At 40.5% G+C, this 24518-nt stretch overlaps 1 protein-coding gene across 1 annotated transcript in view; it reads right to left on the bottom strand.

Moving 5' to 3' along the window:
• Positions 1 to 850: 850 nt before the first annotated feature.
• The window catches only part of SLC6A15 (solute carrier family 6 member 15), a 48541-nt gene continuing 24873 nt past the window's right edge, over positions 851 to 24518 (bottom strand). The window contains exons 4-13 of the mRNA XM_039520187.1: positions 19339 to 19496; positions 18822 to 18948; positions 15486 to 15667; positions 12665 to 12775; positions 9560 to 9801; positions 9263 to 9455; positions 8636 to 8828; positions 5886 to 6045; positions 2433 to 2595; positions 851 to 1684 (exon numbers count right to left, since the gene is read on the bottom strand). Of these exons, the coding sequence (XP_039376121.1) occupies positions 1313 to 1684; positions 2433 to 2595; positions 5886 to 6045; positions 8636 to 8828; positions 9263 to 9455; positions 9560 to 9801; positions 12665 to 12775; positions 15486 to 15667; positions 18822 to 18948; positions 19339 to 19496 (1901 nt within the window). The 3' untranslated portion in view covers positions 851 to 1312. The remainder of the gene's footprint in view (positions 1685 to 2432; positions 2596 to 5885; positions 6046 to 8635; positions 8829 to 9262; positions 9456 to 9559; positions 9802 to 12664; positions 12776 to 15485; positions 15668 to 18821; positions 18949 to 19338; positions 19497 to 24518) is intronic.

Below are 24518 nucleotides of genomic sequence, written 5' to 3'. Positions count from 1 at the left end.
CTGCAAACTGAGGTAACAACTGTACTTTATAGACAGAAAGCTTTCAAATTAAATTTAAAAAAAAATCTTGGCTATCTTGACAGACCTAGGCCATCACTGATTTTTTTTATGTGGTGTGTATTCTCTTCAACACTCAAGATAGTCAAGTCCAAAGCAGAGTGCATAGAGTTACAAAAGGGATCTCACAAAACTGGGTGATGGGGCAACAAAATGGCAAATGAAATTCTATGTTGATAAATGCAAAGTAATGCACACTGGAAAACATAATCCCAGCTATACATACAAAATTATGCGGTCTAAATTAGCTGTTACTACTCAAGAAAGTGATCTTGGAGTCACTGTGAATAGTTCTCTGAAAACATCAACTCAATGTGCAGCAGCAGTCAAAACAGCAAACAGAATGTTGGGAATCATTAAGAAAGGGATAGCTAATAAGATAGAAAATATCATAACGCCTCTATACAAATCCATGGTACGCCCACATCTTGAATACTGCATGCAGATGTGGTTGCCCCATCTTAAAAATATATAAATATTGGATTTGGAAAAGGTTCACAGAAGGGCAACAAAAATGATTAGGGCCATGGAACAGCTTTCATATGAGGCATGATTAATAAGACTGGGACTTTTCAGCCTGGAAAAAAGACAGCTAAGGGAGGATATGATTGAGGTCTATAAAATCATGACTGGTGTGGAGAAAGTAAATAAGGAAATGTTATATACTCCTCATAACAAAAGAACTAGCGGGTCACCAAATGAAATTAATAGGCAGCATGTTTAAAAGAAACAAAAGGAATTATTTCTTCACACAACGCACAGTCAATCTGTGGAACTCTTTGCCAGAGGATGTTGTGAAGGCCAAGACTATAACAGGGTTCAAAAAAGAACTAGATAAATTCATGGAGGATAGATCCATCAATGGCTATTAGCCAGGATAGGCAGAGATGGTGTCCCTGGCATCTGTTTGACGGAGGCTGGGGTTGGGTGACTGGGGATGGATCACTTGATGATTGCCTGTTCTGTTCATTCTCTCTGGGGCACCTGGCATTGGCCACTGTCAGAGGAGATGATAGTGGGCTGGATGGGCTTTTGGTTTGACCCAGTATGGCTGTTCTTATGTTCTAATGCAATATAAAACCAGAAGATCAATCCAAAGAGAATTTTCACTCTGTATGTACCGTCATGATATTTTAAAGAGTGTAGCTAGGGGGCACCTGAGATCGCACTCTAGTAAGTGAAGCAGACAACTTCTCTTAGAGAGCCAATGTTTAGTGATACAGTATAAACAAAAAAAAGTGATTTTGTTCTCTAGCTACAAGTCAGACTCTGGCATATCTGGCATATCTGCCATTAGGTAGCCAATACCATAACGTCCATTGGGAGCAGTATCCAGAGTTGGGGATCCAGTCTGTTTCCGGTATATGTTTTTACCAAAATTTGGAGATGGCTGCTCACTTGGAATCTTCCCATGAATCAGACTTGCATCATCTCCCTCTAGATTAACAGGCTCCTTTATTATCCGTCCTCTTTTGTAGGATACAGCAGCCAAACTACCAGAGCTATCATCAATAAGATTGCAGCGGCGGACTATGAAGACTATAGGTACAGGAAGTATGGCCAATATCATCAGAGATATACAGACAATCATTCCCCAGGGTGGGTAGCTCAGGAACTCCTCAGTAGCCTATGCGGGCCAAGAGAAAGACAATTAATACATTGTTACTTAAAAAGAGACAAAGCTTGCAATCCTAACCCAAACGAAACTCCTATTCATATCACACATTAACTTCCCCCACATTTTGATTAGCTGTCAACCCCAGATTTGGTGTTGCTACATGAGATGAAATAAGCACTAAGAGCAGTGCTAATGTTGCAAAAAAACCTAGAAAACAGAACATTACTAATTCTTTGCTGAAAAACAGTATAGCTAGATTTCCTAGAAACTGAATGTCCTTATCCCACTACACTAGACAATCATAGATTGTTCTATAAAGTAGCTGTTCACTGATATGCTGTTCCAGCTTCCAAGGGGAGTGGTAATTAAATGCCTAATCTGAATATTTAGTTCTATGATGAAACAACTGATGCTAGCTCAGTGCCACCACTGTGTATTCTGCTTTAATTCAAACAAACAAACAAATGCCTTAATACTTCCCCCTTTCACCCTATCTCTCACACATGCAACCCAACAAATCAGCACTGACACAAAGATAAAAGGGAGGTGTCAGCCAGTGCCTACCTTTTTTGGAAATGAAAGAACCAATGCTATATTAAATGTAATGATGTTTTTGTATTAGTATAACTAGAAACAAAAGTGGCCTTGTTTACATTTGGAATGAACTATATGAATTACAAAAGTGTCTTTTCATGGGCTAGCAAAAGCACTTTAAATACGTTACATTATTCTGGCAATGGTATATGTTGTTACTTACCTTTTCTTCAATCCATGCATTGTAACCAGGAGGACTTAATCCCATTTGGACAATACTAGATACCAGCAAAAGTAACAATACTACAGGGGAAACATACTTCCACATGTAGTAATAATATTGGTTTGGAGAAAAACCAAGCATATCCTTTAGGTCCTCCATAAATCTGGGGGGAAATGCACATTATTAGTTCAGAAACTGAGGTTTTGAGTGTATGTAGTTGAGACATATCAGCTAATTTGCAACAATCGGCACACCAATAAAAGGTAAAAATAGAAATATCTGCACTTAAATCAATTGTATGGTTTACAAATAGTACCTATATTAATAAGGGTTGAATCAGCTCAGATCAAGTTCACTCAGAGTGCTAGAAAACTTACGTTTGAATCCTGATTAAGCCACAAGCAGAAATGAGTGTGATCCCTAAATGATGTTAGGCCAATGTTTAGTTCCTGATGTGTCACAAATATAGATTAGATGCAGCGGCGGCTCCAGGCACCAGCGCACCAAGCGCGTGCCTGGGGCGGCAAGCCGCAGGGGCCGCCCTGCCAGTCCCTGTGAGGGCAGCAGTCAGGCAGCCTTCGGCAGCTTGCCTGCGGGAGGTCTGCCAGTCCCGTGGATTTGGCGGCAATTCGGTGGCGGGTACGCCAAAGCCACAGGACCAGCGGACCTCCCGCAGGCAAGCTGCCGAAGCCGCAGGACCAGGGACCTCCCGCAGGCAAACCGCTGAAGCCAGCCTGCCTGCCGTGCTTGGGGCGGCAAAAAAGCTAGAGCCGCCCCTGATTAGATGACCCTAAAATAAGTAAGAAACATATTTTGAATGTTGATAAATCATTGTGAAAATCCACAGTGTTCAGCTCAGAAAGATTTAACACTGGTGTTTAGGAGTGATACATTAGGAAAAAAACCCCACTGTTATAAGCTTTTCCAACCCATTCTTGCAACTGTCTGCTAGTTCAAAGATGCTACCCCAAACCAGTAAAAAGAAATATTACCCTGAACCCAACTCAAAACCTACTGAAGTGTTTATATTGTGCTGGGATATCTATTTAGGCATATGCCATTACTTTTGAATTCACACACAAATAGGGAACCAGAAAGGACAAAATAGGTGTTACAAATCTAATTTTGAATTCAAGTGAGCTATATATTATAATAATTTACATTATCAACAAGCTACCATTTTGCACCTTATCAGTTGTTGAATGACTGTGTGAGGTCTTGACTCTGCCACTGTTCCTTGGTAGTGCAACATATGGTTTGAACCAAGGCTATTGTTTTAGGACTTTCTGATGAAAAAGTACACATACTCCAATGTCAGCAGAAAATGAGAATGTTAACTTAGAACTGGTTCCTTTTGGGTTTGATCAGCAAACTCTGATAGCATTTTAACTCCTTTGCTGTTTCATTTCCCTATTTGAATGTTACTGTAACAAAATGTTTCTACTGTAATTAATGTTGTGGAAGAAATGCCCCATGCAAGGTTACTATGACATAAAATCTCATCTAATTCCTGGAAACATACCACTGAAAATAAACTCCATTGTGAGCAAAGGACATAGTTAAAACTAGTGAAAATAACTGATTTCACAAATGTCTTTAACCCTTGGTATATAGCTCCCCTTTCTCCACCATAGCAAACACAAGCTACTTGTCTTCACTTTTAAGATTCTTCATGACCTATCCCCACACTACCTATCATCTCTCATATAAGATCAAGATGTCATCTCCTGCCTCTGATCTGTCAATGATGACAGCCTTCATCACCCACTTGTTACATTTTAAAACACTTTCTTACTTTCTCCTATGCTGCTCCTCATGCTTGGGAGGCGCTCCACATAAGCATCCACAAGGTCACCTCCCCCAAACTCTCTTTTGCTGTGATGCCTACAGAAAACTTGAGGGATAGGTGCTGTGCTGAAACCGCTGCCTATCAGGCTGATCAATATTGTCTCATGTTTCCCTGTGTTCCCCTGTCGGTCTGTATCCACCTGCTGTCTCTTTTCTTACACTTAGATTATTAGCTCTATGGGACAGGCACTGCCTTTTTGTACTATGTTTGCCCAGCATGTACCACAATGTGGTCCTGACCTTTGACTGAAGCTTCTAGGCCTGATAATTAATAGCTACTTGTCAATGGCAGTTTGAGTGCTTTTCAAGTGGTCTCTGCAAATAATATTGGGTTCCGTACTAAGCTTAGTGCAGGGAAATATACACCATGAGTGATGTATAGAGCTTAGCAATGAGTTCAAAGGTCCGTTTGAATGCTGGACTACAGTACATGCCGTGACTCACAGACACTTTCAGTTGAATCATCAGGATCCCCTGTGGAACCACTGCCAAAGTAATACCTCGGACTGATAAATCAAGACAGGAGACAAATGCATTTGACATATGTAGGGTCAATGCTTCATGACTATTAAATCGGAGACTAGATTTACAACAAAGCCATATTCGTTTCATCATCTGTGCTGACTAGTTGATTGAAACAGTTTTCTTTTAATTTGGATCTGGGTACCCTGATCCATGCCTGTGACACCTCAAGACTAGATTAATGCAATGCATTTGCATGGGACTTTACCTTGACTCAATCTAGAAACTTTAGCTGGTGTAGTATGCAGTAGCCAGTCTAGTAAGTAGTACACCTTGATGAGAGTGTGTGACATTACAGTTCCAGGATCTGCACTGGCTGACTGTTGGTTTCTGTATTTAGTCTAATTAATGTGTTGATTTTGACCTAAAAAGACTTAAATGGGCTGGCGCCTTCCAACTTGAGAGACTACCTCTCATGTCATATTGTCAAATAATTCAATCTGTTAAAAATCATATATTGTTCCTCACCCACTACTCTAAGTATGTTTAGCTCTTCTTGAAATCCTTCCATTGGCTTCCCCTTGCTGTGTAGATCAAATTTATACTCCTCTTCCTTGACTTCAGGACCTTTCTCATCCTGCCCATCTCTCTGACCTTGTCTCTTGCCACTGACTTCCTCATCTCTGTTGCACTGGTCTAATCTACCCTCTGTGTCCCTCTACTACTCGTGCTTGCAGGCCTTCTTCCATACTGCCCCCATAGATTTAGAACCCTCCTCCTACCCTGGTCCAATATATTCTCCAAATCCATCCTTAAAAACGCACTTCCCTCAGGAGTCCTACAAGCACAGGCTCACCCACCCTGACACCCATAACCTACCAGAAATAATGTACCTACACACACAAGAAAAAAACAACCCCAAGAAGAAGGCTTGATTTCACTCTTCAGTTCATCATTCCCTTTCCCTTCTCTGTTTTTGTATGCTGCCTAGATCATTTAAAAGCTCTTTGGGGCAGGGATCTGTCTTTACCTCATCCAGCGGGCTGTTGATCCTATACAACTAAAACAATAATAAGGATAACGATGAATAGCATCAACATATTAACGATCACAGAAAGGAGCGACTCCATTTCCTGAACTTACTTGTCTATCCCATAAACTTGAGAAATGGCAATATTCTCCAAAATGACCACAATAAGCAGAGGCAGAGTAGCAGAGTAATCATCAAACATTGTGACAAAATAATTTCCAGAGCGCTGCACAAAGATCAGGCCAATTAAAAATGCCACCAGACAGCAGATGACTGGAACAAAGGACAGAAATTAGAATTGTAACCATAATCATGCATCAGAGAAAGGAAGGAAGAAAGAAAGTTACCAAACATCAAAATAATTATGGTTTTGCTTTATTAACTATTGACACTAGTTTTCCCTTCTTTTCTTCCCACCTTTGTACTGGCACAGTAAAGCCATCAAAAGAATCTTAGCCATTCCCTAGGCAGCAAGCAGTCAAAAATTTGAAGTAATTACTAGAATGTAAGGCAGTCCTGGTTCAGCAAAATAAGTTCTTTGCTGAATCAAGGACTATTTATCATTAGACACTTAAAGTGAATGTAAGGGTAGAATCCAGGAAAACGGTACACTTAATGCAGTGCATGCTGTGAATTGGTCCTTAGTTCTCTCTTTCCATCAACTAAAGTTAAGTGCGTCAAAATTTTAGACCACATTTTTCAAAACCAAACAACTATATAGGTTTACTAGGTAGACTCATTCACTGTCACCTTGATTCAAATTGCATTCACTTGCCATGGGAACTATTTGCATTTACTTGCTTTCAAAGCAACAGCATCACAACCTTTTCTCCTTCTAAAGTCCAGCCAGAAATCTCCGTCCCAAAGTCAATGAAATTCAATGATGAAAGTCAATGGGATTTCTGCCATTGGCTTCAGTGGGAGCAGGACTGGACCCTCCAATAGTAATACAGTGAGACAAATTCTGGAAGAATTTGAAGTTGGCTGTACTCCGAACAGAGAAGACTTGTAGGATTGGCCCCAAAGTGTAACAGTACCCCATAAGGACCACTGGTTATACTCCAGCCAATATATGTATTGACTTAAGTACTGTAAGGAAAGAGAAATATGGTCATATAAAAATAAATTTATCTTTTTTTATTATGTAGCCACAGTTTACTTTATTAATGTCTTTTGGAGAAAAAAGTTTTGAATTAAAGCATTGCAGAAGAAACATTTATTAAAATAAAAAATGGATGTTAACCATAGCATTCAGGGCCCAACACAAATTGACAAAAGCTGGGAAAGTTAGGGTGGAATCTTCAAAAGGGCTCAGCACTGGCCTAATTGCTCCCACTGAAATCAATAGGAGTTATCCTAGAGACTTCAGTGAAACACATTTAGCCCCATACTGTGTGCTTTTGAAAATCCCACCCTCAGACTTTAGATTATCCCTGAATTGTTAACTCTTCCCTCTGTGCCTTCATGTTGTATATAGCCGAGTATGCAACAATCTGTATACGGAGACTCAGATAAGAGCACTAATGTCACTGAACACATACACCCCAAAGTATTTAAGCATGTGATAAGTCTCAGTGAAGGCTGAGATGGAGATTCGAAGATACTTAAGTGCTTTGCTGAATCAGGCCCATAATGCTGCAAGTTACAAATGCAGGAATACTTTAGTATCTATGACTCTTTATGCCAAATTCTCCTATTGGTGTTTATGCTGTGCAATTCAACTGGCACTGTATGAGACATAATCCAGGGTAGAATTTGGAGGTTAGAGATAAATTCTGAAAACATTTTATTGTGAAGTGCTAAAATTTTATTACGTGGCAACAAGGCATTCATATACACATTCAGAACAAGTAGCTAATTTTCAAACTATATTAATGTTACACAAGTTATTTGATAGGGTTTTAAAGAAGCAAAAGAACTTACGGGCTGTTTTTCAGAAGTGGTGAGCATTTCTATTCAATGGCTCAGCACTCATGAATATCTGCTGATTAGCCTTTGTGAAAATTGTAAGGCCCTGATCGAGCAAACAACTGAAGCACATGTTTCCTTTTAAGCACTACTTGTTAACTAAGTCCTCCAAGGCCAGATTTTTAAAGCTATTCAGGCACCTAAGATTTAGACAGGTGCCTAGTGGGATTTTCAAAATTGAATAGGAGCCCATAGGAGCCCAGTTCATTACTGGCCAGGCCTAACTCTCAGTAAAAATGTATTTTTTATGAATGGTGTGTGCAGGGATGCTATCTTCCTCATAAATATCTGACATAGAACATTTCTGGCAGTAGGCTATCAGAGTGAGTGGGCAATTTGCTTAGTCCACTGTGGTAATTCTATAGACTTTTTGAACTGCAAATTTCATCTCACTGCTTATTTCTTTACCTAATTTTTTCCTCTATCTAAAGAAAAGATTAGTAAAAGATGGTTAAGGATGCCCCATTAATCACTCATAAATCAGGACAAGCCACTATTAAGGCTGCATGTGAAACTTTCATTCCTCTTTGTGCATAACTGTTAGCATCTTATATTTATTTTTTTCATTCTTTTTTATTTACATTGTCATACTTGTCTATGCTTGAATGGCGAACATTTTGGGAGACTTAAGAATGACTGACTTTAAAGGAGCTCACAACGGAAGCTGTTATACAACTTGAGTTACACACAGTAAAAATTCTTTATGGAGCTACGTATATGGTGGTGGGGAATAGAGAGTACAGACTGGACTGTAGTTAAATTACACTATGCTATATTCTGTGGTGCAACTCTTCATGCTAATAAAAACATGAAATGCCTCTTATTCTTCTCCAAAGAAGTAAGGAGAAGACCTATTTTATTGGGCTAATGAGAGATGAAAACTTGTAAAACTCACCAGTAAGAATTTCTTTCCTCACTTTGAAGGCATCAACAATAGGTGTGATGATTCCTTCAATGGTTCCAAACATACTGCCAAGTCCCAAATTTACCAGCATGAGGAAGAACATCACTGACCAGAAAGGAGAAGCAGGGAAGTGGGTCATTGCTTCTGTAAAGGCAATAAAAGCTAAACCGGTGCCTTGAACAGCCTGCCAATAAGAAATCCACATGAGATGATTAATGGAGACAACAGAGCAAACTGTGAGTCAAAGTAACAGTGGGTCAGTATTTATTTACATATATTTGTAAGCTTGTGTACACAAATTCTGCCTCCCACCCATAATATTGCATGCTCTAAATGTCTGAAAATCAGGCTCATTATATTTTATTATTTCAGGATCAGTATATGTTGACCATAGCATACAGTAGCTCAATGCAGAGACATTGATTAGGGGACTGATCCAAAAAGTCTGATTGGGGCTTTAGATGATGCCCATCTGTTTACAGATGAGGGGCTGCTCAGAAAATGAAGCCAATTTTAGATATCCAATACTGCATTCTTTATATTTCACAGTAACAGATGGCTAATAAAATACCTAATCATTCATAATCTTTGTACTGAAGACACAAACATCATTCTAACCTTATTAAGTTCATCTTCAATCTGACAGGATTTCAGGCCAAGAGCCGGAAATTCTTCTTCTTTAACTTTTTGAATGATGTCATAAACTAAATTGTAATCATCTGCTGTAATGCTAGAGAAATTGATATGATGGGGGATCATATCCTGGCTCAGATTGCCTATTTTCAAAAGATTTAAAATCTTTTCTGAATTTCTGGAAAACACAAGGGAATAGTGATAATAAATCAGAGGATTTCTTGTGTGAATTCCTAAGTGAAATATACCATAAAAATGAAGAAAAGAAATGAATATTCATACTGGGTAATGCATTTCTCATTTATGATATTTGCTTTGAAGCCCAGAACAGCAAACACCACCAAAGTTGCCAGCACAGAAGTGAAAAAATTGATGAAGGACACCAGAACAGCATCGAAATGGCAGTTGTTGTCTCTCTTGTTGTAGCTTGAAAAGGCAATGACTCCACCAAATCCAAGCCCTAAGGCAAAGAACACCTGAGTAGCAGCTTCTCTCCAGACCTTGGGCTCCAGCATTATTTCAAGCTGTTTGAAATTAGACACAATATACGTCAGCTACAAAATACAGTACTTCTTTTGTATGGATAGACAACATACAACCCTGTAAAATAACCCACACAAACTAAAATGCTAAAGCACAAATTTATTTATACAGTATTAGAACAAAAGCTGAATATTAACTATACCACTGGAGGAATGTATGGACCAAGATTTCCACTGGCTTTACACACAGTCCAAGAGGAACATAATGAGCCACTATTGGCCAGTTATGTTCATTGTTAAAATAGTAGCTAGTTGTACCCTTATATTGGAGGCCACATTATAGGACGTTTCCAATTTAACTGGCTTAATTGATTTGAGTTGCAATTGTTAAGATATTTTGGGATACGTTTCCTTTATAAAATTTAAATAAAGTATGTTGAAGATTGTTTGAATAGCAAAAATGAATTACATGAAGGATCATGTGGAATTTTGTTGTGTTAACAAGAGAGTTCTGTGAATGCACTTACGTTATAGTCTGTGCAGAAAGATTCAACGAGCAGAATAAACTCTGGCCACTATAACCTATGCTGATATCCGTGGGTCAAATTCTGTCTTTCAATATACACATAAACCTCTCACTGACTTAAATAGATCACATATCCAAGTGAAAATTTGGCCCTGTACTGAAAATTGATTGTAAATTCCATTTGAATTGCTTCTTCAGCCAATCCAATTTCAATGAATGCCTATGGTGAAACTAGATAATTTATACTCCATCACCTGTTTATCTTGGATCTACCCAATTAGTAGATCACAACGGAATAACAACACTGTCTAGTTCTTATATGTTGTTTTTCTTCCATAGATCTCAAAGAAGGTCAGAAGCTGATGGTTAAGTTGGACATATTGGATTTGTCTACTGAGATCAAACTGAACCATACCTTCACAAATATGTTATGAAATTATATATAACATTAAAAGACCTTAATTTTGATGACATACTTTGTATTTAAATTTCATTAGTTTTATAAGAAAATAAAAGCATCAAAACAGTTATATTAATTTATTGTTTTTCTTTACTTTAAGCAAAATATGCCTCCAGTTACTTTAATACAATTTTAGAAAAGTTTGCAACTTCCTGTAAAAATCAGAAAGATTATATATATCATATGTAAACTGTAAAGGAGCTTTTTTCATAAATCCTGGAAATCCTGACAAATGGATCTTTAGTGTGAAGGTGGAAATATATATTTTTCTGTAAAGATGAACAGTACTGTAATTACAAATGGTACAAACAGATATGCTGTACTCTACAGATACTTCAAATGTTGTAAAAAAAAAACAGGAGTACTTGTGGCACCTTAAAGACTAACAAATTTATTTAAGCATGAGCTTTCGTGAGCTACAGCTCACTTCTTCGGATGCTGTAGCTCACGAAAGCTCATGCTTAAATAAATTTGTTAAGTCTTTAAGGTGCCACAAGTACTCCTGTTTTTTTTGCAGATACAGACTAACACGGCTGCTACTCTGAAACCTGTTCAAATGTTGTGTGTATCTATCACAGAATCATTTCTAGTGCTTGCTCACTAGATGGAGCTAAATATACACTCAATTCCTACCAGCATGTCAGAACATTTTTTTCACATTTTTATTTACTTTGTTAATATAGAGCATTTTCATTTCAGTTTTTGTGCAGTATAAGGAAACATTTCTCCACATAATGTGATATTTCTGCCCTAGTAACTGACTTTAATGGGCTTTGAATCAGGCCCATATATATTTTGTTTGCTACTCTATCTACATCAAGCCAATGTTCAAGTGACAATCTTCTGGTTATATACACTGCAAACAACATTATCCCCCTCCTGTATTTACACCATCACTCGATAGTAATGAAAATCAGGTTTTGAGACACATATCTGGAGACCAATAGAAAATATTAAGAATACATTTTTTCTTTAAACATTATTTATTTGAACAATTTTATTACTGAACTCTTTTAATAAAAAAAATCATGAGTATTATTTGTAATGTACTCATCACTATGTTTAAATCATGATGGGCCAACTCCTAAGAGATGCTGAATCCCTTTTGCTCAGCGGGAGCTGGGGCGCTTAGCTTCCTTCAGGATCTGGCACCAGAGTGTTTAAAAGAAAGATAGTCTTGTGTTTGAAGCACTGAATTGCAAATCAGGAGCTCTCAGTTAAAGCACTGAACTACACCTCAGGAGCTCTCAGTTCAATTCCTGCCTCTGCTACAGGTTTCCTGTATGACCGTGGACAAGTCACTTACTATCTCTGTGCCTTGGTTTTCCATGTGTAGAAATTGGGATAACAGTTCCTCACAACCACCTGGCAACTGTCTTGTCTATTTAGCTGGTAAGCTAATTTAGGGCACGGACTGTCTCTCACTATGTGTTTGTACAGTGCCTAGCATAATGGGCCTGGATCTCAGTTAGGGACTCTTAGCATTACTATCATGCAAGTAAAAAACAATATGATTGCTAACACAGGTCATTTTAACCTACTGATGGTGCTCCCGACATTCAAACAAGGGGTAACCTTCTTGTTGTTTTTCTCTGGCCACAATGACCCCTTCAGTTTTATCATATATTATTTAATATTCATCTGTGAGGGCCAGTCCTGCTTCCACTTAACTCAACTGTAGAACTGACTTGTACAGAAACAGGAACAGATCCTGTATGTATTTCTGAGCAGGTAGGCTCTAAGGGCTTGATCCTGTGCCACTGAAGTCAATGAAAAATTTCCCATTTATTACAATGGGAGCAGGAGCAGGCCCTGAAAGAAGGCTGCTAAGCCCAGTGTTTTATTATTCAAAGAATTCATAAATGAACAATTTGCCATTGAAGCAATATGTGCACATTCAATGGAAACTAAGCACATACCTTAGGTGTAAACATGTGACGAATTCCATCCATGGAACCATTTAAGAGCAGTACTCTGACTAGAAAGCATATAAGTACCACATAAGGGAAAAGGGAACTAAAATACATGATCTGAAAAACATTAAAAGAACATAAAAAAGACATGCATGGCTTTTTTTCCCCCAGAGTTTCATTTTCTATAGTCAGTGCCTTTTCATGGTACAATTGCATGACCAAGATTAAATTGCAAGACAGACTCTCTGTTCCCCTCTATGGTGCAGAAAGGAGCAAAAGCAAGGTAACATTTCTCAAATGGTTCCCCAAATTGCAGAAACAGTTATAGTACAATATCTGCTCTGGTTGGTTGAACAACACAGAATTGGGGTTCCATGGAAATCCAATGGGTATGTCAGTCCTGATGAGAGGAATGGGGAGCAGCCACTCTTAAGGACTCTGTTTCAGGCAGAAATCATGATGAAGAAAGTGGCTGCTTTTTGCAGCATTGTTATAATCTGCAACTTGTACTCCCTTTGGAAGGGGGATAACAGGTAGCTTAGTGGGTTCACCCCACCAAATAATATGTATTGCCAAGAAGGAAGGGGAGCCCAAAACCGTGTGCAAATTCCCCAAAATCCATGGGATTTGAGCCATGTTGCATAGGGATTGGACCATTCCCCCTAACCAGAAGATCACATCTCACTGGGTTAGTAGGCACAGAAGTTAGTACACTTTAGAGCCCTAGAATACAATCCAGACCAACTTTCTGAGCCAGGAGAACCCTACTCCTACACTCTACAGCATCAATGCAGCTAAGGACCAGGTTTTTACCTTATACTTGAGGGCTGACTTCATTTGGTTTTACAAGCATAAAGCTTAATTTTCGGAGGTACTTGCAACCCCTTGTGATAAATATCTTTTGGCTTTATTGTTAACTTATCTGATCTCATACTGGAAAGAAAACAGTATCCAGTAAGTGAAATGCTATCTTTCATTCCTTATCTGTTCTTGAAAAGGCTAGTAAATGGGTTTGGTGCTTGAAAAGCTCAATCGTTTCATTATGTGTCAAAACAGGCCACACTTAAATCATTTCTGTTACTGGAATATGCTAAAGAGGCATGTGATAATTCCCCATGATCTAATGTAACATCCTATCACAAGATTTTCTGATCGCAAAGAACTGAGCAGATGATTCTGTCAACAATGAGGTGCCAGAACCAGCCAGTCTTAAGGGCAATTTTTTTTTCTTATCTGGGGCTGTATGTAGAGGAAAGATGAATTCCCTTAAATTTGGCTAGTATTTTATAATACAGCCTGACATTTGACTCAGTCCTCTTGCCTCCAGGGCAGCAGATTATGGGTGGAAGTTCTAGGTGAGTACTTCCAGTCATGTTAAATACAAATTTTGTAGACTCACTTAGGATCAGGAATAACTGGAGGATGAACCTGGGGGGAGGATTATTGCCATTGCCACCTTCTAGGTCCATCCCAAAATGCCCCTCCATAAACTTCAGACCTTCCTGCAGCATTCCTCAGGTGTCTCCTTTCTAAATGCTAGTTGAGACAGCCCGATTTAGGACCCAACCCTGTAAACATTTACACTCACGTGTAACTTTGTTGACAGTCCCAGTTTTAAGCTTTACTGTGATGCATACAATTTCCACTGACCCCTGTAGGTGCCTAAACTCACTCAGCAACTAAGATTTTACTGTAAAATTTCCCTAGGCACCTATGATTCTTCCTCTAAGAATGTACATTGCTGCCTCTCTCTAGGCGCCTGCATGCCTATCTCCCACCTAATCCCCAGAGCGATTCACATATCCAGGGAAGACTGGCTTTCTGTCTCCTCAGTCATGTGTGTGCCTGATGGTGGACAGCCTCCAAACACAGCTAATGGATTGGGCCCCTCAGGTGAGTTTACACAAAATAGACAGGAGAAGGAGGAAGAGGACACCTTCCCTCTTAACATTTAGCCCAGTGGTTAAGGTATTCTCCTGGCATGTGGGAGACTCACAGTTCAAGACCCACCCTCCCTGAGGAGGTGAAGGGATTTGAGCAGGGATCTGCCACTAGGCTATGGCATATTCTGATGTGGGAGCTCTCTCCTGCTGAAGCTGCGCACTCTGGATAATTAGTCATTGACACAGGAGGGCTGGATCCTCAGTCCCCACCTCCCAGTGCTCTAGCTACCGGACTATAGAGTCATTTTCTTGCTTGTCCTCTCTTTTACTTTCTTGCTGGCCCAAATGACTCTTTGACACAGACAGCGCACATGAGAGAGAGTTCAAGCATGAGAATTACTCTGTGGCATCTATCGCTCTCCTCCTCAGCAGCAGCAGCAAAAGGGGATGGCTAATCAAAAAGGTCGAAAAGAAACAATGAAGGCTTCCAAAGGGAGCTGTATCCAGCCCTCATGATCAAGGATGTTACAGCAGCATGGACCCTTGTGAGACAGGGGAACAAAATGATAACGGATCATAAGGAACCAATCTACCATCCTGTAAATGGGCATGGATGTGGTAGGAGCCATCTCACCTCTTTATCTGACACACAAACATACGTGATACAATAAAACAGAGGTGAAATTACCTGCATTATTTATGTCAAATGAAAACAAAATGAGTTCTCAGACTTCAGCACTCCCTCTCTCTCTATAACCAAACATTATGTCTACAGTTTTAATGCTTAGGTACCAACAGTTCTCTACCTGAGATTATGAAAATGCTAGATGAGTCACAGCCTTTAGTCTGCCTGTGCAGATTTTATGAGAGGGTAGGCAAAGGAAGTGGCAAGTAAGAATGTACAGAAAGTAAAACACTGTAATTAAGACAAAGAATATACTCACTTTGCCTGAAGACTGAATGCCTTTGATCATTGCCAGGCAAACCAGAATCCAGGCAGCCAGCAAGCAGAGAGTCATTTTCCAGTTCAGACCCCCACTCTCTGAGAGAGAGTTGGAAATGTTCAGTGCTTCTCTGTACCAGTAATAGGTGGTAGCAGAGCTTTTTTCACACTCAGGCTCCACAACTGGCAAAAAAGGCAACAAATCATTATTGATCTTTGGACGTTGGGTAAAAAGTACTTTCACACTCTTACAGCAAAGCATCACAGCAACCTTGAATTAATTCTTATATATTTTATTACCATGGGGGCATCATTTTAAAGTCTATTAATATGAAAATATCACAGTTCAAAGATGGAATCTGAGGCCTACTGAATGGAAAGTTTCGAATAAGGCCCTTGAAAAAATACCCAACTGTACTCCCCGGAAGTGAAATTAATTCATGCGCAGAACACCAACCCAAAGCCTATGAATCACTTAAGTCCTCAAAATAGGGCTTTGAGTAGTGCATACGCCTTGGACATAGTTTTCTGCACAAAGTTGAATTTAATCAATTATGCATAAATTAGACTTTCTGCATTATGAAGCTGTGAATCATATGCCAGGTTTTCCATTATCATTATGGAAAGTAATTGATTATAAAGTTATTTTGAAATGTGGATGATGTTAATTTTGAAATAAATATGGTGAAGCCATTTTCAAATAAGGGTGTGTGATAGGATGTACTAGGTCAGGGTTTCTCAAACAGGGGTCGACCCGCCACCCATGGAAACGGACTATACATGGCATGCTGTCAAATGTGCAAAGCAAACTAACTGGAAAATACAGAGAAAATATATCTTTTTCTCTAGTCTCTTTCAGTTACATTAATCTTAGGTGTTACTTAAAGACTAGTAGATTAAAAAAAAGTAGAGCTGTCAATTAATCGCAGTTAACTCATGTGATTAACTCAAAAAAATTAATCATAATTAAAAAAATTAATTGCACTCGCACTGTTGAAATTTAATATATATTTGTGGATGTTTTTCTACATTTTCAAAAATATTGATTTCTATTACATCACAGAATATAAAGTGTACAGTACTCACTTGATATTAATATTTTTATTACAAATACTTGCAATGTAAAAATGATAAAAGAAATACAGTAAAAGCTGTTTTGTCCAGCATGTTGGGCGAATAGGGGTGCTGGTAAGTGAAAAATGCTGGTTAACTAAGAGGGAGGGAGTTTGGGTGGGAGAGGGGGTGTGGGGCACGGGCTCTGGGAGGAAGTTTGGGTGCAGGATGGGGCTTGGAGCAGCAGTTTGGGGCACGGGACAGGGTGCGGGGTGCCAGATCTCGGGGCTGCTCACCTTGAGTGGGTCCCCGCAAGTGGTGACCTGTCCCAGCTGCTCCTACATGAAGGTACAGCAGGCAGCTTTGCGCTCTGCCTGAGCCTCCACGCACGGGCGCCACCCCCGCAGCTCCCATTGGCTGCAGTTCCCAGCTAATGGAAGCTGTGTTGCTAGTGCTCGGGGAAGCACGTGGGCAGCACACAGAACTGCTTGCCGCGCCTCGGCCTAGGAGCAGCCGGGACAAGTCACGGCACTCCCTCCCACGCCCCAAACCTCCGCCCACAACCAAACTCCCTCCTAGGGCCCACGCTCCACGTCCCTTCCTGCGCCCCAAGCCCCTGCTGGCCCCACAGCAACCAGACTATAAACTGGAATTTCAATGAAGATCAGAAATGCTGGTTTATAGAGCTTTCCAGCTGGTGAAGTGCCAGCTAAAACAGCTTTTACTGTAGTATTTTTCAATTCACCTCATACAAGTACTTTAGCGCAATATCTTTATCATGAAAGTGTAACTTACAAATGCAGATTTTTTGTTACATAACTATACTCAGAAATAAAACAATGGAAAACTTTAGAGCCTACAAGTCCAGTCAGTCCTACTTCTTGTTCAGCCAATCACTAAGACAAACAAGTTTGTTTACATTTATGGGAGATAATGCTGACTGCTGCTTATTTACAGTGTCACCTGAAAGTGAGAACACGCATTCACATGGCACTTTTGTAGCGGACGTTGCAAGGTATTTACATGCCAGATATGCTAAACATTCGCATGCCCCTTCATGCTTAGACCACCATTCCAGAGGACATGCTTCCATGCTGATGATGGTCATTACAAAAATAATGTATTAATTACATTTGTGACAGAACTCCTTGGGGGAGAACTGTATGTCTCCTGTTCTGTTTTACCCGCATTCTGCCATATATTTCATGTTATAGCAGTCTCGGATGATGACCCAGCACATGTTCATTTTAAGAACAGTTTCACAGCAGATTTGACAAAATGCAAAGAAGGTACCAATGTGAGATTTCTAAAGTTAGCTACAGCACTCGACCCAAGGTTTAAGAATCTGAAGTGCTTCCAAAATCTGAGAGGGATGAGGTGTGGAGCATGCTTTCAAAAGTCTTAAAAGAGCCACACTCAGATGCGGAAACTATAGAACCCAAACCACCAAAAAAGAAAATCAACCTTCTGCTGGTGGCATCTGACTCAGATGATGAAAATGAACATGCCTCAGTCCACTCTGCTTTGGATCATTATCGAACAGAACCCATCATCGTTATGGACGCATGTCCTCTGGAATGGTGGTTGAAGCATGAAGGGATATATGAATCTTTAGTGTTTCTGGCACATAAATATCTTGCGACGCCGGTTACAACAGTGCCATGCGAACGCCTGTTCTCACTTTTAGGTGACGTAAACAAGAAGTGGGCAGCATTATCTCCTGCAAATTGTAACCAGACTTGTTTGTCTGAGTGATTGGCTGAACAAGAAATATTACTTAGTGGACTTGTAGGCTCTAAAGTTTTACATTGTTTTATTTTTTAATGCAGTTTTTTTTTTGCACATAATTCTACGTTTGTAAGTCCAACTTTCATGATAAAGAGATTGCACTACAGTACTTGTATTAAGTGAATTGAAAAATACTATTTCTTTTGTTTTAACAGTGCAAATATTTGTAATAAAAATAAATATAAAGTGAGCACTTTACACTTTGTATTCTGTGTTTTAATTTAAGTAAATATATTTGAAAATGTAGAAAACATCCAAAAATATTTAAATAAATGGTATTCTATTATTGTTTAACACTGTGATTAATCATGTGATTAAAAAAATTAATTGTGACAGCTCTAAAAATAGTTGTTGTTTTTTTAAAATGGCAATAGCCAAATAAAGGGTCTAACTCAAAGCCCATTGAAATCAGTGCAGAGACTGCCCTTGACTTCAGTGGATTTTGGATTAGGCCCAAAGTGACTGTAAAAAAAAAAAGAATATATCCAAGACTTACATGTATGAGAAATATTTTTCACCAAAGGACACTGATCCCATGGCAAGGGGTGCTGAAACGACTGAGAAAAGTAAAACAAACTCCATCCAATGATGACATTGTAGTAGAGGGCCACAAAGAAACATACCTGAAGTATAAAACAAGATATTTTAAAAGCTTTATTGAACAACTGCATATCCTAAGTTAAAGTAAATAAAACAAGCTAAATCTTGCACTACATAAAACTGAGTAAGGAATGAATAAAGGCTCTGTGATTTGGCCCTTGTGATATACTTAAAAGTCCAATATTTTCCAAATTCTTGTGTTTTTTTGTGTTTATCCTGCATACCTTGCTAATATTTTAGCAGACTCTCTTTCTCCCAAAAGACTAATATTTTTATATGTTAGAATATGAGTTTTACAGATTCTGTAAACATTGTAAATTAGCCCTGGAGCTAGGACACAAATTATTAAGCTTTGGTTAAAACTGAGCAGGAAGTCCCAATGTATTTCATGTATTTGTAAATTACAAACTTACTACACAGCTTGCAAATCCAATTCCACCGAGCATGGGGCTGATGTAATTCCATACGCCAATGCTTCCTCGTCGGATTCTCTGGCCCACAGAAAGCTCCAGGAAAAAAAGTGGAATCCCTATTATCATCAGCAAAATTAAGTATGGCACAAGATATGCACCTATGAAAACAAGAGGACATCAATCACTATTAGGATGAGGAAGAGTCTTCTAAGTCAGGGCAGGTGTAAATTTCTGAAAGAAGAACAAATAATGGATGACACAAGTGGCTGAAGTCTTTAATGTGTGTGGTTTTTTCCTTCAGTCTCCATTAAAAAGATTAATTGTGACTAGATACTTAACACAATATTAACAAATGAGAAAGATTACAGACCAGAATAGGGAAAGAACAGATTAAAGAATATTTAGATAAATTACAGGTTTCAGAATGGTAGCCGTGTTAGTCTGTATCAGCAAAAAGAACAAGGAGTACTTGTGGCACCTTAGAGACTAATACATTTATTTGAGCATAAGCTTTTGTGGGCTAAAACCCACTTCATTGGATGCATGCAGTGGAAAATACAGTAGGAAGATATATATACACAGAGAACATGAAAAAATGGGTGTTGCCATACCAACTGTAACGAGAGTAATTAATTAAGGTGGGCTATTAGGTGAGCAGGAGAAAAAACACTAGTAGATAATAGGCAGCCAGAGATGTGAGCCAACACATCTTAAATGTCTAAAGTCCAATTTATGCGAGTTACAATAAATTGAAGTAAACTATCGAATATTGAAGTTTAGTGTCTACTGGATTATATATTCTAAATTGGGTTGTTCACTCCTGTAAGAATATTAATTTTGCATACACACATGCACACACACACATATAGGTATTAAAAACTACTAAATGTTTCACTCAACTGATCTTTCACAGTCTTAATTTGTTCAGTTACAGCTATTATTTAAGTAATGCTATGTTTAGGGTTGAAACTAGCCTTGAGCAATTAGCTTTAATGGAATGAGAATTAAACTTGCAATATACTTCAAAAGTTCATTGCAGCACGCTCATAAATTCTCACACTCAGTGTCATAAACAGATAGTTAAGGGTTAATGCCTCTTTTACCTGTAAAGGATTAAGAAGTTCACCTAGTCTAGCTGACACCTGACCAGAGGAACCAATGAGGGAACAAGATGTTTCAAAAGGAAGGAGGGAAGTTTCCTTTGTTTAGTCAGTTTCAGTTTTCAGCCGGAGTGAAAAAGATCAAGTAACCAGCCTCTTATCAGAGTAGTAAGTTTTAGAAAGGAATAAATAGGTTTATGTTTATTTCTTTGTAACCTGTCTTGTGCAATTAGAGGAAGAATCAAACTGGGTATTTGGGTATTTTTTGTGTAACTAAGTTTTTGCCCAGGGGAACATCCTCTGTGTTTTGAATCTGTTGTCTGTGAGAGTAGCTGGTATGCTAATCTCTCCCAGAGGGTTTTCTTTTACCTTTCTTTTCTTTAATTAAAAGCCTTTTTCTTAATACCTGATTGATTTTTTCCTTGTTTTTAGATCCAAAGGGGTTGGAACTGGATCCACCAGGAGTTGGTGGGAGAAAGGAGGGGGGATGGTTAATTTCTCCTTGTTTTAAGATCCAAGAGGTTTGCATCTGTGTTCACCAGGAAATTGGTGAAGTCTCTCAAGGCTACCCAGGGAGGGGAAGGTTTTGGGGGGAAAGAAGGTGTTCCAGACACTGAGAAATCTGGATGGTGGCAGCAAGACCAGATCTAAGCTGGTAGTTAAGCTTAGAGCTTCTCATGCAGGTCCCCCACATCTGTACCCTAAAGTTCAGAGTAGGGAAGGAACCTTGACACTCAGTAATACAGTTCAAACTAGAATTTGTAAAGTTGAACTTGAGAGAAACTCTTATAGTCACATGTGATAACTTGAAACCATCTATTACAAGTTAGTGATCAAGAATTCATTAATGAATCCATCTGTACTCAGACTTGGAAAACTCAAGAGTGTCTGATTTGTAGTTTATTTTAGTAAGATTAGTCAACGGAACTGTGGGTTTGAATTACTGATCACTAAAATTTCAACATTTTTTTTTCATAATTCTCAAAATTCCAGTCAGTATAGGCCTTTCAAAAAGTAATGATGAAGTAGATTCTATAGCTTTCCTGCTGCTGCTGCTTATAGCTATCAGCTTGCTCATCGTTACTTGCTGCTCTTCCTACTCTTTAGCTCAAAAGGAATATTGAAAGGAGTGACATGCTAAATGCTAGGACAATCAAGTGCTTAAAATTCACCTTCATGACAACTGAAGCCTGATCAGGCTACTAATAAACACATACAACTCCCATGGGACATGAATGTGTTCAGCATGCTTCAGGATATGATTATCTTAAATATGCTTAATATGGGTAAGATCTGAAACATTCATTAACCTGGGAGGTAATGTGTCCGATCCTTTGGGATTGGTAGAACCTTTCCTTTTATATGATGAAATAAGACTTACAGAAATTTTCATCATGGGTACCTGAATGGAGGCCTGAGGCTGGATCACTTTAAGGCAACTGTGTTGTTTGGACTTCTGAGTAACCAGTAAGGTAACAAAGAAACTGTTTTATTCTGGCTTGGTAAATCTAGGTCAGGGGTCATCAACCTTTCAGAAGCGGTGTGCCGAGTCTTCATTTATTCACTTTAATTTATGGTTTTGGGTGCCGGTAATACATTTTAATGTTTTTTAGAAGGTCTCTCTCTATTAGTCTATATATTATATAACTAAACTAGTGTTGTATTGTAAATTAAACAAGGTTTTCAAAATGTTTAAGAAGCTTCATTTAAAAGCTGACGGCCCGCTCAGCCCACTGCTGGTCTGGGGTTCTGTTCACCTAGGCCGGCAGCGGGCTGAACGAGGCCTGTGGCCGGGACCCCAGCTGGCAAGGGTCTGTCAGCCAGAACCCAAGACCAGCAGCAGGCTGTGCGGGGCCGGGACCCAGAGGGCTGGGGGCAGAGGGCTGGAGTCAGGGCTGCGGGCTGGGTATGTGGGGGGGTGTAGGTGTCAGGGCAGAGGGGGGCCTGGGTATGGGTGGGGGTGCCGGTGTCAGGGCTAGGGTTGGGGGGGGGGGGAATGAAGGAGTCAAGCAGAGGGCTGGGTGTGTATGAGGGAGGTACAGGGCTCAGGGCAAGGGGCTGAGAGGTGTGCAGGGCTCAGGGCAGAGGGTGTGGTGTATGTGTGGGGGTCAGGGCTCAGGGGAGAGGCCTGGGTGACTGCCCCCCTAAGAACTCCCAACCCCGCTGCTCCTTGTCCCCTGACTACCCCGTCCTGGGACCGCTGCCCCCAACGGCCCCCCAGGACCCCACCCCCTATCTAAGCCTCCCTGTTCCTTGTCCTCGGACTGGACCCTATCCCTTACCTGTCCCCTGACTGCCCCAACCCTTATCCACACCCCAGTCCCCAGCCAGACCCCCAAGACTCCCATGCCTATCCAACCACTCCACGCCCCTGACAGGACCCCAGAACTCCCGACCCATCCAACCCCCCCCCGACTCCCTGCCTGCCCCAACCCCTCTCCACACTACTGCCTCCTGACAGGACCCCCAGAACTCCCAACTCATACAACTCCCCCAGCTCCTTGTCCCCTGACCACCCCCTCCAGAGACCCCCCACCCTAACTGCCCCCCTGGACCCTCTTTGCTCCCGGTCCCCTGACTGCCCTGACCCCTATACACCCTCTGCCCCCTCACAAACCCCAGGACTCCCATGCCCCATCCAACCCCCGCCCCTGCTCCCTGATTGACCCCTCCAGAGACCCCCGCCCCTAACCCCGGGACACCACCTCCCCTCCAACCCACGCTGTCCCCTGACTGCCCCCACCCCGTATCCAACCCCCCCAAACCTGGGCCCTTTACCTTGAGGCTCCACGCAGAGCCAGACACGCTGCCCCCCAGGAGAGCACAGCCCCGGCCCTCAGAATGCTGGGCGCATCGGCAGCAGAGCTCCAGTTGAGCAGGGAGCATGTCTGCCTCCCCGCGGAGCCAAATGCTGCCCCACGGGAGCGCGCAGCCCCGACCCCCCAGAGTGCTGCACGCGGCGGCAGGGCTCCAGATGAGGGGACAGCAGCTTGCTGCGCTCGGCTGGCGCTCCGGCCCTGGAGCGCGGACCCCGCGGCTTGCCGTGCCGGGAGAGTGGGGCCATTTGCCCACCCCGTGTGCACAGCTATGCTTCTGCTCCCTGCTCCCGCGGGGGGAGCAGAGGGCAGAGGACAGCGGGTGAGGCTGGGCAGGATTTTTAATGGCATGCTGGAGTCCGGACAGGCTCCAGCATGCCATTAAAAATTGGCTCGCGTACCGTCTTTGGCACGCGTGCCATAGGTTTCCGACCCCTGATCTAAGTATTGGAATGTCCACCAGCTTTATGGGGATTGTCTGCCCCATTCTTTGCAGTTCACCCTAACTGAGTGGCCATAGCTGGCTCCCCACTAGGACCCCAGTCACAGTAAGTAAGGTGTCCTTAATTGAAACTGTAACCTTGATATCACTCCCCACAACCAATTTCCATTTTCTTTCTTTCTTCAAACTATAGTGAAAAACAAACATTATAAGAACTGTCTCCATGCCAATCTGTGGATAACATGGTGTGCTCTGTATGTCAACAATATGTTCGATACTAAATATAATTCAAAATACTGATAAGTTTCTATAGACGAGTGCAAGGAGGGAGCAAGCAAAAAAAGGTCTCAAACCCCAAGGTCAGAGAGAGAGAACTAGTAAACTAGAGAGTCAAAGTGAATAGGGAGATCTGGAACCAGAGAAGGGAAAAGTGTTTGGAGGCACCCAAGTCCCATCATCAGTCTAGCCAAGTCCCATTAAGGAACTGGGATAAAACCAATATTTTCACTAGAGAAATGATCTGTAATCAATTCAGCCTCATGCCTACAATTCTATTCTATAGTTATTTGTATCTTTAAAGTCACAAGTGTCGAGAATAAAAATGTTGAAGGTTAGCCATCATAAAAGTTTACATACTATTAATGATTTTACAACACATTATGTAGAAGGAAATACGGTAAATTTATTATTCTAATGGAACGCTTTTTAGTCAATAAATATATTATTTTTTGGTAGCTGGAAATTGATTGGTTTACTTCTAAAAATATTCACGAGGCTCTTCATTGTCTGCAGTTATTTGTCAAGTATAAGTAGTTTACAGTT

This window comes from Mauremys reevesii, linkage group 1, assembly GCF_016161935.1.
Source record: "Mauremys reevesii isolate NIE-2019 linkage group 1, ASM1616193v1, whole genome shotgun sequence".
In the NCBI taxonomy this organism is placed as follows: Eukaryota; Metazoa; Chordata; order Testudines; family Geoemydidae; genus Mauremys; species Mauremys reevesii.
The sequence above is the reverse complement of the archived record's forward strand: the minus strand, read 5'-3'. Positions and strand labels throughout refer to the sequence as shown.